The 21,961-nt window shown below is 37.2% G+C and overlaps 2 protein-coding genes across 2 annotated transcripts in view; both read left to right on the forward strand.

Moving 5' to 3' along the window:
• The first annotated feature begins 1,502 nt into the window (after nucleotides 1-1,502).
• LOC135947672 (cingulin-like) lies at nucleotides 1,503-3,702 on the forward strand. Its single transcript, XM_065496564.1, has 5 exons — nucleotides 1,503-1,901; nucleotides 1,960-2,354; nucleotides 2,497-2,783; nucleotides 2,835-3,197; nucleotides 3,430-3,702. Exons 1-5 carry the CDS (start codon nucleotides 1,591-1,593, stop codon nucleotides 3,700-3,702), a joined length of 1,629 nt encoding a protein of 542 aa, XP_065352636.1. The 5' UTR covers nucleotides 1,503-1,590.
• Nucleotides 3,703-4,664: 962 nt separating this feature from the next.
• The window catches only part of LOC135947973 (cysteine-rich motor neuron 1 protein-like), a 220,935-nt gene continuing 203,638 nt past the window's right edge, over nucleotides 4,665-21,961 (forward strand). The window contains exons 1-2 of the mRNA XM_065496998.1: nucleotides 4,665-4,828; nucleotides 5,124-5,476. Coding sequence (XP_065353070.1) covers nucleotides 5,200-5,476 — 277 coding nt within the window. The 5' untranslated portion in view covers nucleotides 4,665-4,828; nucleotides 5,124-5,199. The remainder of the gene's footprint in view (nucleotides 4,829-5,123; nucleotides 5,477-21,961) is intronic.

The raw sequence follows: 21,961 nt of genomic DNA on the forward strand, positions 1-21,961 counted from the left end.
GCATTTCTTGCAAAATCTTTTCTTTTAGAACTGCAGGTAAAGGAGCTGAAATATTTTTAAAAAGGTTTTAAAAAATGATTTATTGAATCTTATAAACTAAACTAATACGAATGCAAAATATTAACACCATCATAATCACACACAGATCGATGCCATTGAATTACACAACAGTTGCAAATACTCACCCAGTTTTTCAATGATTTCGTTCTCTCTGGAGTCATTCAAGTAGGAATACATGATTTTTAGCTGGGTTTTTATCGCGAGATGCTCCAAGGTGCACTTTGTGCTGAGATTTTTAAGCCTGAATTGGGTGCGTTTGACTAAAGCTTCGTCGTTCATGGTGGCGTTCTCCTGTAAGCATTCGGAAGGTAAAAATAAATACCTTCTGATCATGTTTTCAAGGCATATTGATTCTTCTACCTTGTAACTTTGGGATCGTAGCAATCGTTGGCTTCTAAGCGTCGCTCTGACTATATTGGGTCCGTTTGACAAAATAAAACAGACATTATTTATTCCCTCTGAAATATATTATTTACTAAAGAACAATATCCGGACGGAAAATATTGTTCAAAGCGTCGAAATTAAAAATAAGAATCATAATAGCATATTGTATTCAAATTATTTACAACACGTAACATATTTATCTATTGATAATTATTGAAATCATACTATGAGACACATTTGAAGTTTATCTTTCCGCTGATTGGTTTCTATAAAATATAAAATCAATTTTGGGATCTTTAAGTATGGTGGAAATTAGTTATCGTCTCAGTTGAATAAATGAAAATGAGCTGGAGTATTATTTTGATCTCTGTTTAATTAATTATTCGAGAAGCCTCAGTCAGTTTGTTATTCTCACCCACCGACGCCTGGCACATGTGCACATAGACTGACCGTAAATATTTTGGTATTTCAATATCCGGGTTTCCTTTGGAGGCTTGGGAAATAACTGAAATGTTTACACAATTCAGCGCTCCAATTGACTTCAAATGAGTGTCACGCGGGTTGCCAGCTTTTCACTTTTGCAGGCGTTTTCGCTGTTGTTTCAAATAGAGAGAAAATTTTAAATAATATTTTCCTATATACCTATGTATTGTTGAGAAAACAACAATCAGAGCACGTGCATAATAAAATCACTAAACAATGAACAACACATATAATTACCAAATATATTCATGTTAGCATAATTATTTTTGTCAGGATATCGTAATATGTGGGGAAAAATAGCCCTGCAGAAACATAATAGAGATCATTTTTTAAACTTTGGAGGATGGGGTTTAAATGATGTAGAAGACCGATGAAATCAGATGAAGAATTTTCGGACACTTAATCAAGAGTATGTACAAGAACTCTGCTGTTAAACAATAATGCAAAATTACAATGATTCAAACAATTGTTGGCTCCAAACAAAAAGGAGGACCGCGCTCCTGCACCGTTACAAAACTAAACATGAATCAACAATCAGCAAATGATCTCTATTTGTAGTTGTAAAGCAGTTCTTGCATGAAGTGATTGTTATAACTACGAATTGTGAAGAGAAAACATTCAAATCGAGGGTCTGTGTGAGTTTGGCGAGCCCCCATCGGTACAATGGAGGCTGTGCGCTTGGAAATCGAGCTGAGTTTGCTGCAGATTAGGAAATCTCGCACCGTGGATAGTCTTAGAGCAATGCTTGAGAAAATTCTGAGCTTGGAGCACCAGGAAAACACAAGAATTCTGTCTGTGGATTTTTCTCCTAGTCTCAAGGAAAAAGTGGAGGCTCTGCACAGCGCTTGCTTAAAATGCAGCGGCATGCAGAAAGAACTTCTCGAAGAAGAAAAGTTCCTGAGTGAGTTCCAAATATCGCAGTTGCAGGGAGAAAAGGATCACTGCTTCGAGGGCAAGAATGCAACAAAAGCTAGGTAAATTTAAAAAATTCCTATCTTAAACTGAATTTTAACAAGCAACATTTTCTGCTAGATTGGTCTCCTTGAAGAATCAGTTGCAAATCGCAAGCCACTTCGACAAATCGTTGGAAAACATGTGGAAAAACGCGGTGAGGAGCCTGTCATCCGTCAAATGTGGAATCAAAAATTTGAACGCGTCTGCTTGCGCTAGCGAGAATCTCACACGAAGCTACCTAAATCAAAGACTGAAGGAGAAGGCAGCTGACTTGGCCAGGCTGCAAAAAAACCGCAGTCACCTCGAGAAGCAGAAGCGTCTCCTGCCCATAGACACAAGCTTATTCAAAGTTGAAACTGAAATAAAGGGTCTGACGCACCGAGCTCTGGAGGAAATCGCTGAAGACTCCATAGAAAAGCAACAATTGAAACTGCAGTGTAGGAACTTGGCGGAAAGGAAACAAGCAAAATTAGGTGAATTTAAAAAATATTTTTATTTTAACACAATCATCAAATAATTTAAGTATTATTATTAATTTAGATTGTTTAAAAAGCAAGACTTTAAAATATTGTCTAAAATGGTATATCTAATTTCAATGGATTATTCTGTTGTTAGAACGCTTGGAGAGGGCCAAAGACGAGTTACAAAAATTAAAGCACAACAAGGGAACAACACCGAGCGAGGAAGCTTTGGAAAAGTTTGACAAGGAAATATTCGCGCTGGAAGCTCGCAACTTGTCCCTTCAGCAGCAGGTGGACAAGAACGGCGGTTACATCCAAAAGATGAAGGATGAAATAGTCCAGTTGGAGTCTCAAATCTCTTCAGAGAACGAGGCGATGCAGAAGGCCGAATCAGCCAGAGAATCAGAATTGCAATTCTTGCTTGATGAAATTGCTGCTGCTGTGAGAAAATTCTTGTGAAATTTAAAAATTATTTACTAAAAATCATCTCAGGAAAATAAACAAATCTTGCTGAAGGATCAAAACGCAGCTCTCAAGGCGAAAATTGAGGAAATAAGTTTGAATGAAAACAAGACAGATGTGACGAAATTAGCTGATAAGAAAGCAAAGCTGAATGATGAGTTGAAGGAAATGCAGGCGCGTGTGGAGAAGAAAGATGGCTCAAACCAAACCAGAGCCGCGAACATCAAGGAGCTGCAGCAAAAGATCGCCGCGCTGGAGAGGGAAATTGATGAGAGCACTGCACTGCGCGAAAAAGTGATGACAAAATACCGCTCTGAAATGGAAAACCTGCAGGCAGAGATTGCCGCCTTGGAGAGTGACTTAAAGTCTCTTTCAGAAGTTTCCATCACAACGGTATATATTATGTTACTTAAAAATTACTTGATAACATTAATTTGTAGATTTAAATGAAAGTTTAAAAATTAGAACGGCTAATGTGTGCTGTAAGGAACAATTAATTCAACCAATTTTCGTGTTTAAAATAGATTTATAAATATTCCTAGTGAGTCAAATAACACAAAATTTGGTTTATGTTTCAAACTAAATTAAATCAACTAATTTTAATTTTTTGAATTTTTCCACGCAGGAAAACAGTTTGGAAGAGTCCAAAAAGAACCTAACAGAGCTGGAAGCCGTTCTGGCTGGGAAGAAAAAGACGCAGGCCAAGCTGCAGCAGCAGCTGGAAGCAGTTAAGAAGGAGAACGAGCTAGCCGTGGACACTCTAAATCTTTTCGAGGAAAGCAAGCAAGCCGAGGAGCAGGCGAAGAAAGAGCAGGCTGCGAGGGATGCCAAGGTTCTGCTGCCCTGGCTGTGGGGCCGCTCTGGTGCGGAGGATGTCAATTCTCCGGAAAAACATTAGCTCCATTGGTTCCTTGTTCTTTAAAAATGTTTCTTTTTTGCAACAAATTTAGGTGTTGAAAATTGTTGAAGATAAATAAAAGTGTTATGGCCTCAGCAAAGATTTGAATTTAGTTTTGCAAGATAAAGTGTAATACAACAAGAGATTTGACTTGATTCACATTAAGGATTAGTTCAATTTAAATTTTGTTTAAAAATATTTCCGTTTACAATTAAGAATCAGTTCTAGACCTTTTATCAATTATGACGTGCTACTCTTTTAACTGCACCCAGCCATTCTGATGCCCTCCTTTTAAAAGCTCTAGGAGCTTCTCGCAGAGTTTCTGGCATTTTCTAAAATTCATTCAGGAATAACAGCATGTAATAAAAATTGAATTAAGCAATCTTGACGGCAATCTTGGCCATTGTGGAAAATTTGTTGAATGAGACTGATGCCGTAATTTTTTTCATATATTTTACATTGCTGAATACGAACCCTGAAATTTCCTGCAGCTGCAAAAAATATGTGATTTTTATAAACGTACCTAATAATTATGATTTATTACTAAACTTACTTGTAAGGAGGAGTTAGCCGGAACTCACAATTACCTTACAAATCAGGGCTGACATTTTTATACATTCGGTATGTGATTTCCTTCATCTCGAGGAAGATATAATTTTTATGATGTGACGGAATATTTTGGTGAACGTCTCCACGTAGCTAGATAATAATATTTAAAACTGATTTATTTTTGTCTTTTAAATAAATCGATAGATTGCTAAAAAACCTATTCAATCTCCAGAAAATTAAATTGAATAAAAATATTTAAGTGATGCGATCGGGAGCAGTCTCGTGGCAACGGTGCTGCGCGGGTTGCGTGCATGCAAGTCGCCGCAGGCGCTGGCTGGTGTCGCCGCCTGGTGTCGGCGCCGCGAGGAGGCAAAGGAGCTGGCCGGCTGCGGCGAGGAGCGAGCGCGGCATGAGGAGTAGTAGTCGTGATCTTGCTCAGGTGACGGCCGCACGGATGCTGCTCCGCTCACCGCCGCTTGATAAGACGCGCGTGAGTATCGACCCGTAACTCGACGTCGTCACATCAGAACAAGCCGGACACAACGCTTTTCACAGCGTTGTCCGAATAAATCACCAGGTAATAATGAATTAAAATTATATTAATTAATTTTGTTGATAAAACAATATGTTAATTTGTCATTTTAAACAGATTTTGCTTGGTTTGTTTAATATGAAAATTTTTAACACTGTAAAAATTGTTTTGAGCCGCCAGATTAATTTTTCTGGGCATTTTTTAAATAAAAAAATTATTCCTTTTTACTATTTCTTTCATGGCCTCTTAAGAGTTTACTTATTTGAAGCAGTGGGTTTTGGTTAAAAATAATTTTAAACTCGCTCTTGAATAAAATTTTGCTTAATTTTCAATATTTCAGGTGACCTCTCCAGCTGGCCAAGAGACAGTTGCAAGGCATACCTGAGAGACAGAGAACTAAAGTGTTTTTGTGCATAATGCGCGTGTGGTTGGTCCTGCTGGTGGCAGCGGGGGCGGGCGTCGGGGCGGCTGGGGCCGTGCACTGCGTGTGCAGCAGCCCCGGCGAGTGCGAGCCCTTGACCGAGGCCGACTGCCCCCGCGGCTCGGCGCTCGTGTGGGACCCGTGCGGCTGCTGCAGGGTGTGCGCCCGCCTCGAGAACGAACCCTGCGGAGGACCAGACGGATTCTTTGGCACCTGCGCCAGGGGGCTGCAGTGCGTCGCTGTCAACGTTAAACTCGACGGCGTCTGCAAGAGTGAGTACAACATTTTCTTGATTTCAATACTGAAATCGTGTTTATTTTTTGTAAACGTAACAAAAATAAATTTTGGGACTTGAATCGAATTAAAAAATTATAAAGGAAAGGTGATTTGAAACCATACGTTTGCAATAAACCATTTGATATAAAAATAACAAAATTAGTAGAATTAAACATTTTGTTCAAGAGTTTTTTGATAACAAGTTAAATAAGTCAAAAATTAATAATTTAAACTTTTTTAACTGTAAATAAATATTGATTTTAAAACATTTATTCAATTTCTTTTAACGTAAAACAACCTTTTTACATTTTTTTTAAAATTAACTTTACTTTACATTAAAAACACTCAACTTATACATTCCATTTATCTATAAAATCCCAATAAAAAGAGAATAAAACACTAAAATAAATATATTAATAACGTTCGCTTGTAGGAATCACATTAGATGATTAGATGTATAAATACAAGTAAATTTTTGAAGTTTTCGAACAACTATAATTAAGTAAAATATGTTCCGGAAAAGGCCAAAACGTATCTTTAGTAGTATTCCGAAATTTCTTGGATTAATCTCTGCTGTAAAATCGTTTGCTCCACATTAAAATTTAGGACGAGCCAGACTAATGACACAAAGCTGGAGAGCATGACAAGCTTTCAGCCCTTCCGCTCGTGATAAACAGCATTTGGGCCAACAAATTGCCATTTGACCTTTATGAAATATTCACGTCGCAGCTGAAACAAACTCACTCACACACACTTTCCACGTTCCCATGGGCGTGCGGAATTTCAGCTATTCGAGCAATAATTAAACAGCCTGCAAGCTAGACTTAAATATGTTTTACCAGAGTCTGGCAACCACCATGCAGACAGGTGCAGAACTAAATCGTTTTACGACTGCAGACGCAGGAAAACGGCGGCGTTGAGTTAATTACATTTAGTACATGCGTTCGTATTTTCGCCAATCTGCCGAAATATGGCGTGTAATTAAGCGCCGCGAGATAATGGATCTGCAGGGTAATTAGTCAAATTAGTTGAATAGGAGTCTTTCAGCACGCGAAGGTCGTCTCCTAAAGACGCAAACCGTAAGTAAGAAAGTCTAGCTCTTGCTTTGCGAGGCGCCGAGATTCGCCTCTCTCTGTGAAGGAACAAAAGCCTCGCCTCCCTTTGGTATTTTCACTGATCCCGTTCGTTTACTCAGTAAATACTAGAATAGACTTTCCGGGTAGATTTCTTGAGGCTTATTGAAGCGAAAATATTTAAAATATTAATTAACAAGCTAGTTGATTAAATTGTTAGTTTTAACAGTTTATTCTACGATGCGTAATAATCGAAAGGGGACCTAGTCACACTTAAATTCAAATTTTGCCATATTTCTCAATGGTTAGTAATGCTAACTGGATTTATTTTGGCTTTAATTCTACCCAGGGACAGTTTGTTGCATTGGAAAATAGTAAAATATTGGGATGAATTCTCTATTCATGGCAATTAAACAACTTTTTGCATGGCTCTGTGTAGATAGTATATTTTTCTTTTTTGTTAAATCTTTGCAATCTGCAATAATCAGTGTATACGACAAAAACAGTTTTCCCAAATTTATCGAAAATTTTAAAGGCTTAAATAAGCGATTCCAATTTTGTTGAGGCTTCGTGCAGGTCTATCAATAAATATGTAGCTTGTGAGGGAAATTCTCTTATAAGCGAAATAGTAATAAATTTCCAAAAGGCACAAATCGTTCTCAACACTAAAAATTGTCCAAACTTTGGTGACATAATTTCTAGAAATTTCAAGGACATCCCGGGGAGCAACATGTTGACCTTGGCTCAATTTTATTAGAGATATGCATTATTTTAAACGATTTTCCTGATTTAAGCAGATCAGTTAAGATATATGTAAGAAAGATTAGAATCACAAGAGTCTTTCATGGCGAAGTTTAAAGACCGTGCGTATTTTTTGTAACTTTTTTCTTGAAACAAACATTTTAAATTTAAAAAAACCCTCATCAGTATCGTGCATGAGACTTTTCTATTTGACTAAAGCGGCGTGTGTGTAAACACACACACACATGACATTTGTGTTGAGAAAGCCAGAGAGTGACAGAGAGAGAAAGAGACGGAAACGTGCGCGTGTGTTGTGTCCTACCGAGATTTGGCAATTTCCGTTTCAGCCCAATATTGATTCGGGCGGCAACGTGTGCGCGGCGGGCGAGCAAAAATTCCGCCGGGCCGCGGAATGTAAACACCACGGCGTTTTATCTGTTATTTTTGTGTGAGTAATGGCTTGTAAATTTGCGCATATAAGCAGCCGAGGATGTGGTCGGTGTGTCGGTCGCTCGGTCGGCGGCTCTGCTCGTCTGATAAGCGTGCCGCATTCTCTCTCCACTGACTCATTAATGGAGAGAGGCGCTAAATTAGACAAGAAGCGAAAAAACATCTACAATTGCGTTCGAGGGCGGCGATGATTTGTTGGTTGCGCCATGTGACGCTGATGCTTTTTTCTATTTCGGTCCAGTACGCAGAATCGCAAGCCGACGAGAGAGAGTAATTTGAGAGCGATGAGATGCAACCACTGCAGCTTTACCTTGCGTCATTACTCTCGGCTCGAATCTCCGTTTGTTTATCTTGCTTGTGCGCTATACTTATTAACTATGCACAGCAATTTGTGTTTGTTGTTTCTGTTCGCTAAATTGGAGTGTTATCAACTGTACTACAATATGCTGCTCGGGTTTCTTATTGTTTGTCTTGTTAACTTTAATATCCATTTTATAAACGTATATAGCCACAGGCTAATCTAAAAATGGCTAGCAGCCTTTTTATCGCTCTCAAGAAAAACGTCAAAAGTACAGGAATTTTAAAGTTCCACCTCCCTGCTTCATGCAAGAAAGTTTATATTTCTGGAAGAGTTATCTGATTGCGGCTTTTTAACAAGTTCCGTGTTTTGGCATATTTTACAAGTTTTTCTTGACAAAGTAGAGCGCTGAAAAGGGAATTAAAAGAGGCTCTTAAAAGTGGCCAATTAACTTCCTTTGAAATAATTACATGGGGTTAAATGATAATAATTGCTTCATCTTTCGTTTATACAAAATTAGAAAACTAAGCATGCTTGAAACAGTTAATTTTACAATTTTTGAAAAACGTATTGCCACTTGGCAAGGTAGGTAAGTACAAATGAATTTTGTGAATGTGAATATTATTATTTTTTTCTTTCAAATACGGAAATTACACGGAAGTGATATTTCTTTATAATTAAAATTGTATAAAAATTAATATTGTTATCTTTAGGCCATTGAAGTATTTTGGTGGATGTAGAAAACTGGTTGTTTTTTCTAATATTTTTCAAAGCAAAACATATATAAAACTCTAAGATTCCAGCAAAATCGAGATTATGGTCGTCACAACATTCATTTAGACACCAATAAGCCAAAATTATGGTTTGCTCATTTATTTTAAGTTGAACCCAAATGCCTTTCCAGGTTTGAACAACACTAACCAAATTTTAGTTTATTTTACAAAATGAGGAAATGGCAAAGTTTGAAATTTAGTATCTATCCACTGAGATTTAGTTTAAAAATTAAATATTTTAGACCATGACTACCAATTTAATGTCACCAGAAAAGGTGATATGGTCAACCGTGTCCAAATATTTTGTTCGGCATCAAACAAGGAAAATTTAATAGCTAGAAATTCCCTCGATTAGATAGATTCAAGCGCTCCATAAACCACTGATATAGAAATATTTCGTTGGTTTTCAGCAGTTTAATTAATCTCCTAGTTTGCAAAAATCACAAATATTTTTCAACCTTTGTTCTTCAGACCCTTGTCAGAGCTTTTGCTGAAAATTAAAAAATTCTGATATTTTCTACAGTTTATTTATAAAATAAATTTATTTGAAAGACACGAGAGGAAAAGCTTAAAAATATTTTTGCAGAGGTGAATGTGATTGCAAGGTCCAAAATATTGATTTAAAAGAGAAAACCGTAGAAAATAAACCTGCGGTGTTTATCTAAAAAACAATATTTTAAACTTTTGCATTCCATAAAACACCAGTGTTTCCGGCTGAAACGCACGCTTACCTCACTCAAAACGTTCGCATACTGCTAAAATGCAAATGTCAATTGAATTGTTTAACGAGCGCCGGAAAGCAGTTCGCATTAAAAGCGGCGGCGGGCTCGTACGCGTTATTAAAATTTTACTGCTACTGTGATGGCAGCTCGTTTCATTTCAGCATCAAACTTTCCCGACAAAGGCGCAGAGTGTGCCGGCGGTGAGAGATAAAGAGGAGCTTTATTATTCCTTTTGTGGCTGAAATTGCGTTTGTCCGTCTTCGAAACTTTCCCGGCCCTTTTTGCCGAATTTGATTACGCGTATAACAGTCAAATTTGTCGAAAAAGTGTTGAAATTAGTTTATCCTCGGAATATTCAGCCGAGTGAAGGGGTAGAAGCGGTTAGTTTGCGTAATTTTCACTCGTTAAAAGCTGCAAACAGATTTTTTCTTTTCATCGTACTTGTTTTTTTAGATTTTCCGATGATTGTTATTTCATCATCTTTGTGCAAAGATTCCAAGATAGAAAATATTTAAAATTAACAACGCTGACCAATTTTTATAAAATTATTTTTAATTGTTTTCTGCCCAATTTAAATAGAAGGGTTATCAATATTGGGCTCTGAAATTTGGATGAAAGACTTTTTTAGCTATTAGCTGCCTTGAGATTATAAAATCATAATCATTTAACCACAATTAAAATCGTATAAAATAATCAAAAGAAATAGTCCAAAACAGTCTGAAAAAGCTAAAATTCCGTGAAAATAAAGCATTTAAAGGTGGATTACGAGTTTTTCCCAACATTTCAGATGGAGGTTTAGGTCTTCAAAAATATGTTTGATCCTTTTTCCAGCACTATTTTTTCAAGTCTACGAAAATTAAGGTCCGCGGTGTTTAAAGTCTTGATTTAATGATATAATGTAGTAAAATTCATCTTTATTCTCACTATCACAGTGCAGAAAACCATGAAATCGAGCTCTTGAAGAAAAACGAAATGATGCGATTGACATTAGATTAATTCATCAGAAAACAATGTACTTTTGCAATCATTACTTGAGTTACAAAAAACAGGCACACAGCGAAAAAAACGCACACTATTTAATCAGCGAGCAGTATACAAAATCAATCATCACGCCACTCAGCATTGTCACGCGAGAAATGCAAGAAGTGGGTCATTGTCGCGTTGGACGCGCTGTCAGGTAATATTTATGAATGCACCGAGTGTAGCGTCTAATCGCAATTTGTCGCAAAATACTGAACGCGAAAATGATTTGGGCCCTTATCTGTGCAAAGCTCACTCAATTTCATGCTGCGATTAGATAAGCGCGCGCGGCGCGGCGGCAGCACACCTCCCTCCCTCGCGGGCCCATTCACCGTGGATTTTAACATTTCCTCAGAGCAATTATGAAAACTCTTGAAATTCCTCAATCAATGAAGGGCAAAACTTTTTCCTCCGATCACCAGGTTTCTATATTCGAATTTTGTTATCAGCGATGGCGGTGGCGATAAAAGCCAGCAGGGCGAAATCACACGCAGTCTGCTGACCGCTACTTGTTATCGCTGAAAATGTGCGGTCTTTTGTTGATGCAATTTGCCGACAGTCTGCATTTTTCTCAAGTGCTTCTAAAGATTTGTCGAACTTGAAATTCTTTGTTGTTTTTCATTCAGTGAATAATTAAAATATTTTAATTTTATTTATTGAAAAAACATTACAAGTCCAGCCAATTCAGGATGAATTTTCGGCTGGTGCTCATTTAGCTGCTGCGTCGCATTAGCTATTTAACAAAATCAAAGTGCAAAATCATTTTTGTGTGTGCAAAAAGAAGTACAAATAATTAGTCACATGATAACAACCAATCCTTCACTTTTTTCTTCACTACATTTTTATCTCGCAGTTTTTTCAATTCGTGTTGCAGTTGTGTGGTTCCACAGTTTTGGTAACACAGAGAGTGATGTTCGAGCAAAATATTTACCATCAACTATTGGTTTAATGACAGGATTTAATTGAATCAGTCTTGTACAATATTGGTGCGTTCGCTCAGTGCCAAAGTCGCCAACAAAATATTTCACATTTAACAAGCAAGATTTGTAAATTTTGTCAACAGGCATTACGTTCCAAAACTCACAATATAATCTAGATTACACAAACCACCTGGTACAATAGTAAAAATACATAATTTACATTGGCTATTCAATTTTAATTTTTTAAATTAGACTAAGAAAAGTGGTGGGATACCATATGGAAGTTAAATCCAAGAACTTAGTTTATCGCCAATAATCCCAATGCCAATCGATAAATTACCGATTTCGATTGGAAATTCACTTAGAGCACTTTGAAAACTCTGTTTCAAAGCAATTTATTTGAAATTAGAATGCGCCTGAGCGGAATGAGATGCAAATTGAAATAAACTGAAGCGCGAGTGCATATAGAGAGCATTTATTGGATTTTGCCGATCGAATCGAGTCTACGTTGGCTTTTGAAAGAGTCGAAAGTTCTCCACCACCGCAGACTTTTCCGCGCACGCTGCAGGGAAAGGTGTGCAAGCAAGAGCAGAGAGAAAAAGGTCGGCCCGCCGCCGCAAAAGGGCACACGAATATCGAGCGTCGGCTGGCGCACTTGCCGATTCGCACGATTAATTTCCGCCTGACACTATCAATGGGCCCGAATCTGCATAATGGCATTATTGCTGAGCTGCAGCCAGCCAGCCAGCCTGCGCGATTGATGATCGCTCACAATAATAACATATCTCGGCGCGGAAATCAATTCGGCTCGAATCGGAGGCGCCGGCCGTAAATCACCCGGCTCAGCTGACCCTAAAGCACGCAATCTGTTCATTCTTCTTGACAGCAGATGAGCAGCCCGTAGTTGTTTGCAGTTCATTTCAATAATGAGAGTGCATTAGGGACACTGAGGACTCTTTCATGCCGAGAATATTTACCAATATTATCGGTTTCTGACCAATTTGGCGATCAAACATCTTGACGTTCTTTTGCCAATTTTCCGCCCTTTTGTTTAAATCTTTCATTCGGACTGTCATTTTTCACGTAAAGAGAGGTTTTCATTCATAGAGCCCAGAATAACAGTCATATGTCTTAAATATCGCTCACAGAAATTCATTTACTTGATGACTACTTATGTTGTAATTCATAAAATTGTTTAAATTTTGTGCTATACTGATATATTATTTAGTTCTAATTAACGCAAACATCCTGTATGACAATACACGGTGATAATGAGACTGCCTATGTTTCGTTATACCGACGAGCACAAATAATTATATTATTTGAAGGTATTTTATTTAATTTTTGAAATTTAACATAATTAGCAAAATTGGATCAAACTATTAATAATTTAAATTATTCTTTGCATAAAAAAACTTTAAAAACTGGAGAGTTTAAACTTAATACGTATTTAAACAATGATTTTTTTAATTTGTTGTTGGATAAGTTTTTATTATTGAAATTACTAAAGATGATATTTTAAAGACTTGTAGGAAGAAAATGAGCAATTTTTAACCAACCATTATGCTTCATGTATAAGACCAGATGAAAGTTTCTCAAAAAATAGTCATTTCTCTCTAAAGAAATTTAGAATAAACCCCTATTAAATTTGTTATTAAATTTTACTTTCTGCAGGGAATAAAAATTAAACTAAATTGATTGGGTACAGAAATTGAGATACCATGGCGAACTTCTGTTCATGTGTTTTGAGCTTAAAACTAACAACATACATAATATACCTTCAAGGCTCACTATTTCATTCTGTTGGCAATTTTTTAATGGGAATCACCTCATGATTCAACTTCCCAGATTTCCATCGTTAATTGTACACTGTCTGGCGATTTAATTGCGTCCGCTAGGAGTGAAAAGCCGTCGAAAAGGCAAGAAAATGCGGCCCACGCACACTGACGTCATCTTTTTTCATTTCCGACTCAATTCCCGGAGCCAGGTGTGCTTTGTCTTTTTGGATTCCATCGACGCGTTATGTTCATTACTTATTTAAATCTGCGCCTTCTGAGCGAGTACAGAGCAGAGGCGGATTCTGCTGTCTCGATGCTTTTCCTCTATTCCCTTTGTGCCTAGAAGCTGCGAAACTGAGCCGTCAGTCGGCTTATTTTTTGCTAGAATTTGGTGGTAGAGTTTGACACCAACACGTGAAATTATTCAAACATTGCTGCGAATTTTCTGCTTGACTTGTAGACAAAACAATGTGCACAAAAAACGAGCGAGCGTGTAAATATGTTTGTAATGTGTCTGCTGAAGCGAAACAAAACGTGCATAGAGGAAAGTGAAGGGCGAGCCGAAATTCGTTCGATTAAAGCGTGCGATCGAGGAGTAGAGATAGCAGTTGGGCGGGCGAGAGGCCCAAAATTGATTGATTCGGCCGGCGGTGCGGCGAGACAACGCCGTTATGCATCGCGGATATTAATTTCACAGGTTGCCGCGATTTGGTGTGAAATTTACAAGCGTAAAAATGACTGATTGCAAGAGAAAATTCTCGCATTTGCTCTGACGTCATGAAATAAAACAACGTGTAAGCCAGATTTGTTACCCTTCACTGTAAATATGGGCTATTTTACTCAAATAAATGAGATTATATGTGCAGTTTTTTTATTTCAGGAATTTAGCAACAATGATTATCATTATTTGCAAAAATCTAATTAGTACCGACTAAAAATTTCAGATTTTGCCAAGTGTATAGAAAATTGATTGATTTGTAAGCAACTATTTCGCTTGATTTTGTTTCCTCTCGTTGTGATCTATTCAACGCTGTGAGAATCGTCACAAAATTTTTGCTGATTTACAATTGTGAGACAGTGCGCATGTCACTTAAAAGTTGTTCAATCCGATTTTTCCAGATATTCAAAGAACAATCTCAGAATATTGTAACTATTTTCCAAATCTTTAAAAAAAATGAGAATTAAGGCATTGATAGGATTTCCACTTTAAAAGATAAAAAAATTAGATATTTTCAGAAAGAAAACTTTATTACTTTTTCATAATTTTGAGGATAAACAAAAATTTGAAGCCGTTAAGAATAAACTAATTCTGTAATTTAATTACCTGGGTGCATTTAGTTGTTTTCCAGTGAGGTGAAAGTCTCTGCAGGTTGCCACAGTGCTGATTTTATTTTCCCAGGTAAAGCACTTTAATGAGGCCATGGGGGCCGAAACAGACGCTGTTTTATTCAACAGCAAAGTGAGACTATTTTTCTCTTGAACCTTCTCACTCTTTTACTGTTATTTAAAAATTACTCATTTGAGAAGCTAAAATAGAGATATTTTTTGGAAAATTATTTTTAGGTTTAGTTATGCTTTATGCCGGAAAACATTGGGAATTTTCCAAAGAGAAATGTGCTTTTTTATAACCTAAAATATGTTCACGTTCGTCGTTGATTCACAAAACTATTTTTATAATTTGTTAGTTCGACGTTCTTTTATTTAAAAGCGTCTGATTGAAATTGTATGCTCTGAGTCATAATTTTGAAATAAAATTCCATAATTCGTTGTCGTCACGAGTTATCTTCGATTCAGAGCTCACTGCTTCAGTTCACAAATCTAAGTTTATCCACTTATTTAAATTAACCACATCGGTGGTTTTCCTTTCGTTCCAGCAGACAAGACGGTCGTTGTTGTTGTTGTTACTGGCATATTTATTCCTCTGATTTTTGCTGCAAAGTGCACAGCTTGATTTGCATATTTTACTCTCGTTGCATGCTTCGAGTGCAGGCAGCCAGGGGCGTTTTACCAGCAGGAGAGTCACTTGACTCCGCGCTGCGTTGAACCTCTCTCTGTCGCTGAAACTAAATATGTGCACAAACAGCAAAGACACATCACGAGAGAGCTGGAGAGTTGCATAAAAGCGAGCCAGTTTGATGTCGGCCTGCACATTTATCTCCATCTCCTCCGTGACGCCTGCTAACAAATAATAAATTCGTAATATTCAGCGCGGCTGACTGACTGTCGAGTACAATGTATGTGTCTTTATTCCAGCAGCTCTCACAATCAGTAGTGCACAATGTGCACGACTCTAGATTGTCGACTGCAAAGGTCACAGAGAACAATTAATGTATCGTATAACGAACGTAGGAGAGGTTCTCCATATTTTCCTTCGTGCATGGGGGAATTTGTGCTGACAGAATTATTAGCTATGCCCTTAAACCCTAACCTGGAAATCCCAGTTGGAGAGACTAGATGAAAGGTAATGTTTCTGGGCCAAAACCGTATTTTTTCTTGATGGTAAAACATGCTTTTAGAGAAGTAAAAGATTGTTTAGGAATAAATTGAGTACTTGTCTTGGTTTGGCTCTTCACTTGGCGAATTTGCGTTTTTTAAAGTTTCTTGAGTCATTCTGAAGAAAATAAAATATAATTTATAAGGGTCTAAAGCGAAATGGTACAGTCTGAGAGGAAAATTTAGATTTCAAAGCAAATAATCATGGTTTTTAACAATTTAGTTGGTCCGTAAATAAATTGTTTTGGCCAATCGTGGGGTTCTTGAGAGAAATATGGCTCCAAATTTTACGTGCTTATCAAGCGGTGGGAATTGTCTCCAAATTCAAACACATGATTTTTTAAACAGTTACAAAATTTACCTAATTTTTTGCAATTGGATGTAACAAAATAAAAATAAAAACCATGAACAACCGGTTTAATTTTCCGAGAAATTAGTCAAAAACTGAAACTTCGTCCTAATTTGTTTGATGAATTTTGTAGAGAGGAAAATGGTTTAAATTTAACAAAAAATATCCCATGGACTTTTGGTGGCTAGGTGGTGAAAAATAAATCTTGCGGGATCTTGAACAATTCTTCTCTTTAATAAGACAGTGACCTGTCGACTATGACTAACAGAATACAAGGACCTTTAAACAGAATTCTTAATCGACTTTAGAATTAACAATTTAAGAGAATTGACTTGAAGAACAATTTAAAATTAGAAAAGAATTCATCCGAATGAGCCGGGTCCTTCTCAATTAAACGCTCGGAACTATAACAGATGCGACTTGTTGGCTCGTGTTTCCGGCGAAAACTAATTAAAATTCAAAATCTCTCTCTGTTGCTTTAACGAATTTCTAACAATCATTAATAACAATACCCTAGACCAAAAGTGAAAAAGGAGTGGGAGCTCGGCTCCGCAACCACTATACAGACTCCTTCCTAGAGCAACACCAATTCAAAATTCTTTCCATTGCTGTACTGTAAATATCCACTTTAAAAACTTTCCTAGCTCTTGATAATTTTTCCTCTTGATTTTGTCGATTCCTCTTTTGTGGCAACTTTTCCAGGATGCTTGTTGTTTGAAACCCACTCTAACTTAGGAGCGGATTTTCTCAAAATTTCAGATTCACCACGATCATGAGTATGAGAGACCACCTTACGAGAGGATTTGCTTTTGATTTATCCTCATTAGAGTGAACTCAAGAGGCTCAGCTCGATTTTATGCCGTCATCATGAATTATTTCCGGAATAAGTAATTTACTTCTCATGATGATCAGAGAGGCTTAAAAATCATAGTGGTTTTGCAAATCCCCTTGAGCCAACGCTGCTTTTGGATGATCATAAACACTATACGAGTTCACGAGCACAGAGACCTGAGGGTCGATGCAGCACACAGGGGTTGAAAATATCTTTCAATTAGCATGAGATGATGAATCTGCACGACATGCACGCGTTTGCCCGTACATGGCCGCGTGCATGTTGGTGCTGGTTAGTGCGCGCTAACGGCGGTTTGCTAATTGAATCGCACGGCCAGCGATATTATGCGATGGCTATAGTAATGTAATATTACACTGCACGCGACGCATGTCCAAACAAGTCTCGCTTGTCCTGCCGCGAGGTGCGAAAAGCTTGTCTCTTCTTCCTCCTCATCGTAACCATAAAAGTGCACTAACTTTCTGCCTTCTGTAATGGCAAATGACATGCAGGCCATACATATGTCATCTCTGCAAAGAAAAGCGTGAATCACTGATGCGGAAAACGCCTTGCAATCGTTTTTATAACGAGAGAATTATGCTAATCGATGGTTGGATTGGTTTTAAATCAAATTAATTGCGATTTGAGAAGGATTTACTGCTGAATTTTATTCTTTTTATTTTAAAAGAGGACAGTAGGGTACATTTGATCCACTTGCGGCCAAATAATAGATAAAAATAACGAAATTATAAAAATTGAATGGAATAATTGAAATCGCAAATCAAGAAACCTATATTTAGGGTTTAGATGCGCCGCATATGGCGCCACAGTTCTTTCATAACTTTTGGGCTTTCTCCCATTCCGATTTCAAATTCAAATCTGCTACTGTTCATTTCATCTACTACTACTATTTCATTTGTCTAGCTACTGAAAACCAAAATTGATTCAGCCAATCGTGGAAGTTAATGCACTTTTGTCTTAAAAAATTGTTGTTTCGGTTTCAACCGCGATTGGTAATGTCAAAAGAAAGCTGTTAATTCACGCTGAGAATACTCATCAGCAAGATTCAATCTGGAAATTCAGTGCTCGAAAATTGCAAATGAATTGTGGTACCATCTGCTGGCGGCTCCATAAACCAAGGACTTGAACCGAATTGGCAAATTTTATAGGAAAAAGGCGCTTTTCCGTTCAAGCATAGATTCTACAGACTTAAAAGCATTGATCGGGCACTAATTCACTTGCAAATGGGGCCAGATGTCGCATGTTGTACGTGCTCTGGAACAGTTTATCCGACGTTGAGGAAAGCTTGTGAGAAAATCAGGTCAACGAGCATTGAAAATTTTATGTGTTTGAACAAAACCGTGCAATTTCCTTTTCGTTTCTCTTAGTTTGATTTGGCTAATTAATTTTTGGATTGTAAATATCAACAGCTGGAAGGGGAATAAACATAATATGATTTTCCACACGGCTGATCAAAGTCTAGCAAAGACTACTCTGTTTGGACTGATGATTAAATTTAATTTCCCTCTTTCTATTGACATTCCCAACATTTCCGTGAAATCATAAAATTTCCTACTGAATATCAAAGTCAAAGTGCGATGAATAGCTTCATGTTCTAGAAGCGACTGGTTTAGTGGGTGGTCGCGGTTGCTGATTGATTAAGCTTGGTCAGTGAGCATATTGCGTCTTCCTGCAGTTGCACAGAGTGGCGGAAGCACAGTTGGCAATGACTTTTATGAGGTGAATTGGCAGCTATTCAGCTGTTGCGAGCTGCACAAAGTGCAGTGTGTGATTAAAATATAACCGATCGCTAGTGATGCAATCAAATGGCCACTAGCTTCAACAACTTCACTCATTAATTTTCATTTATTTTCTGCATTTATTTTCCTCTTTAGCCGTACTGATTTTGCCACTTGTTTTGGCTTACAAAATATAATTTCTTGAAATCTTTTTAAATGTCAATTTCAAGGAGGAAATCTTAAATGATGAGATTTGGGCTTTAATAGATTCTTTTTATTTCAAAGAAATATTAAACCAGGAAAAAACTGAAATTTGTCTCTTTGTCTGATTAAAAATAGTCGAAATTTGTCTTTTTCAAGCCCTCTCTCGATGGTACAAAAATTCAAAGTGAATTTTGAGGGTTAAAAATACACGCATGAAAATATCGACAGTGAATTTAAATTTAGTATTTTTCTCCCACATTTTAGCTAAGAAAGGGATTTATTTTCGAAAAATAAATTTAGAATAGTATGTTAGATATCCAATTATTTTTTAATATTTTCCCAATTTCAATCTTCAGCTTAGAAACTTTAGAACAAATCGATGGAATGTAGAACAACAAAAAGCTATACGAATTTCATTTACAAAAGAGAACATTGGAATATATTAATAGTAATATCTGCGAAGGAGTATCGGACATTAAATATAAATCAAACTGCTTGTGTGTATATCGTTCCCTCTTTTGGTCTTGCTCGACGAGCAATAAATATTTTTTTACTGCCTTTACCGAGTCAACTTTTGGCGAGTCGGACTTTGCGGTCGTGCAGCGCGGCCGTTAATGTATCGTGGCGTTGAGCAAAATCAATCAGCAAAGTTTGCTCGTTTAGTGAGAGCTATTCTAGGCGAAAAGTTTCCGTCATCTCTCTCCCTCGTATCTCGGTGAGTGGGGCAGAGAGCTGCTGCAAGGTCTCTTTGGTCGGTCGGCGCCGATTCGATCAGCGCGCGCGGCATTCATTAAAACCCACACGCTGACGAGTAATTGAGATTGCACGCCGCGCAGTGCAGCTCTTGCGATGCAATCCTCAGATAAAAGCTAGGATAATGCATTCGGCGCGCTGCTGCGAAAAGAGTTCACAGAAAAGCATTGTGTTTGTCTTTTTCAGAGTAAAATTAACGCTACTACGTGGGCTTAATTGCGCACTCTCTCAGTTTAAAAAGGAATACTTGAAAGTTCTTAATGAGGCAATTCAATTGCGAACTCCTTATCTTCGCTTCTGTGGCTGCAAATTTTAAATGAATGGAATTTTCCCTAAGCGTTAACTCGTTAGACTACGGGAAGAAGTACAATTATCACTAGCGTTTTAATAAAAATAAAACAATTTTTGGAAAAATTTATCTTTTTTAAAATTTTGATCGGATGAAAGAATTTGTAAAAATTCTAAAAGTAGTACGATTTTGGAAAACCGCACACGGGCTAACGTGCCTCATTACGGGGCATCGATTGGTGCCCTAATCAGCACCATTCGGCCCATCGCGCCCCACCTGGTGTGTACATAGTTTATTTATTATTTTATTTTTTAAGTTGTCAACATTTTAAAGCTTTGATTTAAATAGTTTTGAAACAGAACCAACGCTTGTCCAGAATTGTTATAAGGAAATTTTAAAATCAGAATCATTCTAAAATAAAATGTCTTATCCCACTGTCATAAAAATGAAATAGTCATGGCATAATTTCGCAATAAAAATATTTTAAAACTTTTATTTTTGGACAAGGAACAGTTTTGAAATAAACTTTTGCAGCACATCCCTGTTCATTTTGACAGAAAGAATATGTACATTTTCGAAAATAAAATCCAAAGTGCAGAATTTTAATGACAGCTCATGTCATTAATTTTCTGCAATTTTTTCCGCTGAAATTTGATGTAGAAATGAACCGAGGAGATTAAACCGTTTCCTTTTGATAAATTTATAATAAAAATGTTGATTTTTAAGACGAATGTACTATTTTGATACAAACATACCTAAAATGTATGGTTCGTCTGTTAGTAGTTTTGAATAACTTATTGTACCAAATATAAAATTTAAAAGCATAATTTTTAAAGCCGTCTCTTGTTGAAAAATAAACAATTGGATTTTTTTTTATCCCGATTCATTTGTGAAGGCAAGTAATGACAGAAGAAGCGTTCAAAATAAATGCGCATGGATGTCATTATTTATAAATAGAATCGTTAAAGAAATAATCCGAAAAATTACGAGACTAAATGGACGAGGCAACAATTTTCTTTATCCATCTCATGATCATTATTCATTTCCAAATATTGCATTTGTATTGCCGTGTCTGTACATGACGATAATTGGCTTTAAGTTATAGCTGTATTCAACGACCGAGGATCAAGATAAATCACGCAGTCTTCGCTATTCCAATCATCCGGCTAATTAGGGGGACTAATTGGGTGTGATTTGAGAGCGAGCGGCAGCTGGGCTGCTCGCTAATTAGCCCGACGCACGCTGCTCTTGCATATGGCGTTGAATAATTCAATCATCGCCGGCGCGGCGCCGGCTGCGGGGGTGATGAGAATGTTTGTGGTGATATTGATAGAGGCTTTTGCGGCTCGCCAACGCCCCGGCCGGTGATATTGCCGCCCGCCCGCGCAGCCGAAGAAGATAATGCGAAATTAACCCCCTTGTTTGTTTTCAGCGCTCTCCGGTTTCATTTGCTGTACACACACACACGTGATTAGCGCAAGCAGGATTTGTCGATTTCAATCCGATTGTGTGCCGCGTGTGTATCATTATTCCATTTCTGCACTAGGTCGGTAGTGGGAATGAAAATGGGGAATGCGGTTTGTTCAGATATGCGATGCAAGTGGTGCCTTGTTTCCAGTGAAAATCGCAATCTGTGCACAGTACAGTAAGATTTTTATCCTTTCCCAGGTGAAGATTAGGATTTTAATTAAAATTTCCGTGAGAGGAGACTGTTTTCTGCATTTTTTCTGTTCTATTTTCTCATTTCCCATATGTTTGCCTTAATTTTTTCTTCTTAATTTTTTAAGATTGCCTCTCCTTGAACATGTAAAAAGGGGAAATTCGCATCACCTTGTCCAGAATCAAAACATAAAAGTCCAAAATTTACAAATAAAATAGATGCTAAACCCAATGGATTTTTAATTAATAAAATTGATATAAAATTTACTGTACCCATGTTTCAATTGATATATATTTCTCATTAATAACGCCGAGAAATATACCTCCTAGCTCTCTTTAAATTTTACACGCTAATTAGATTTCTCGTTAATTAATTCGGCTTCAATCAAAC

Source organism: Cloeon dipterum, chromosome 1 (genome assembly GCF_949628265.1).
Source record: "Cloeon dipterum chromosome 1, ieCloDipt1.1, whole genome shotgun sequence".
NCBI lineage: Eukaryota > Metazoa > Arthropoda > Insecta > Ephemeroptera > Baetidae > Cloeon > Cloeon dipterum.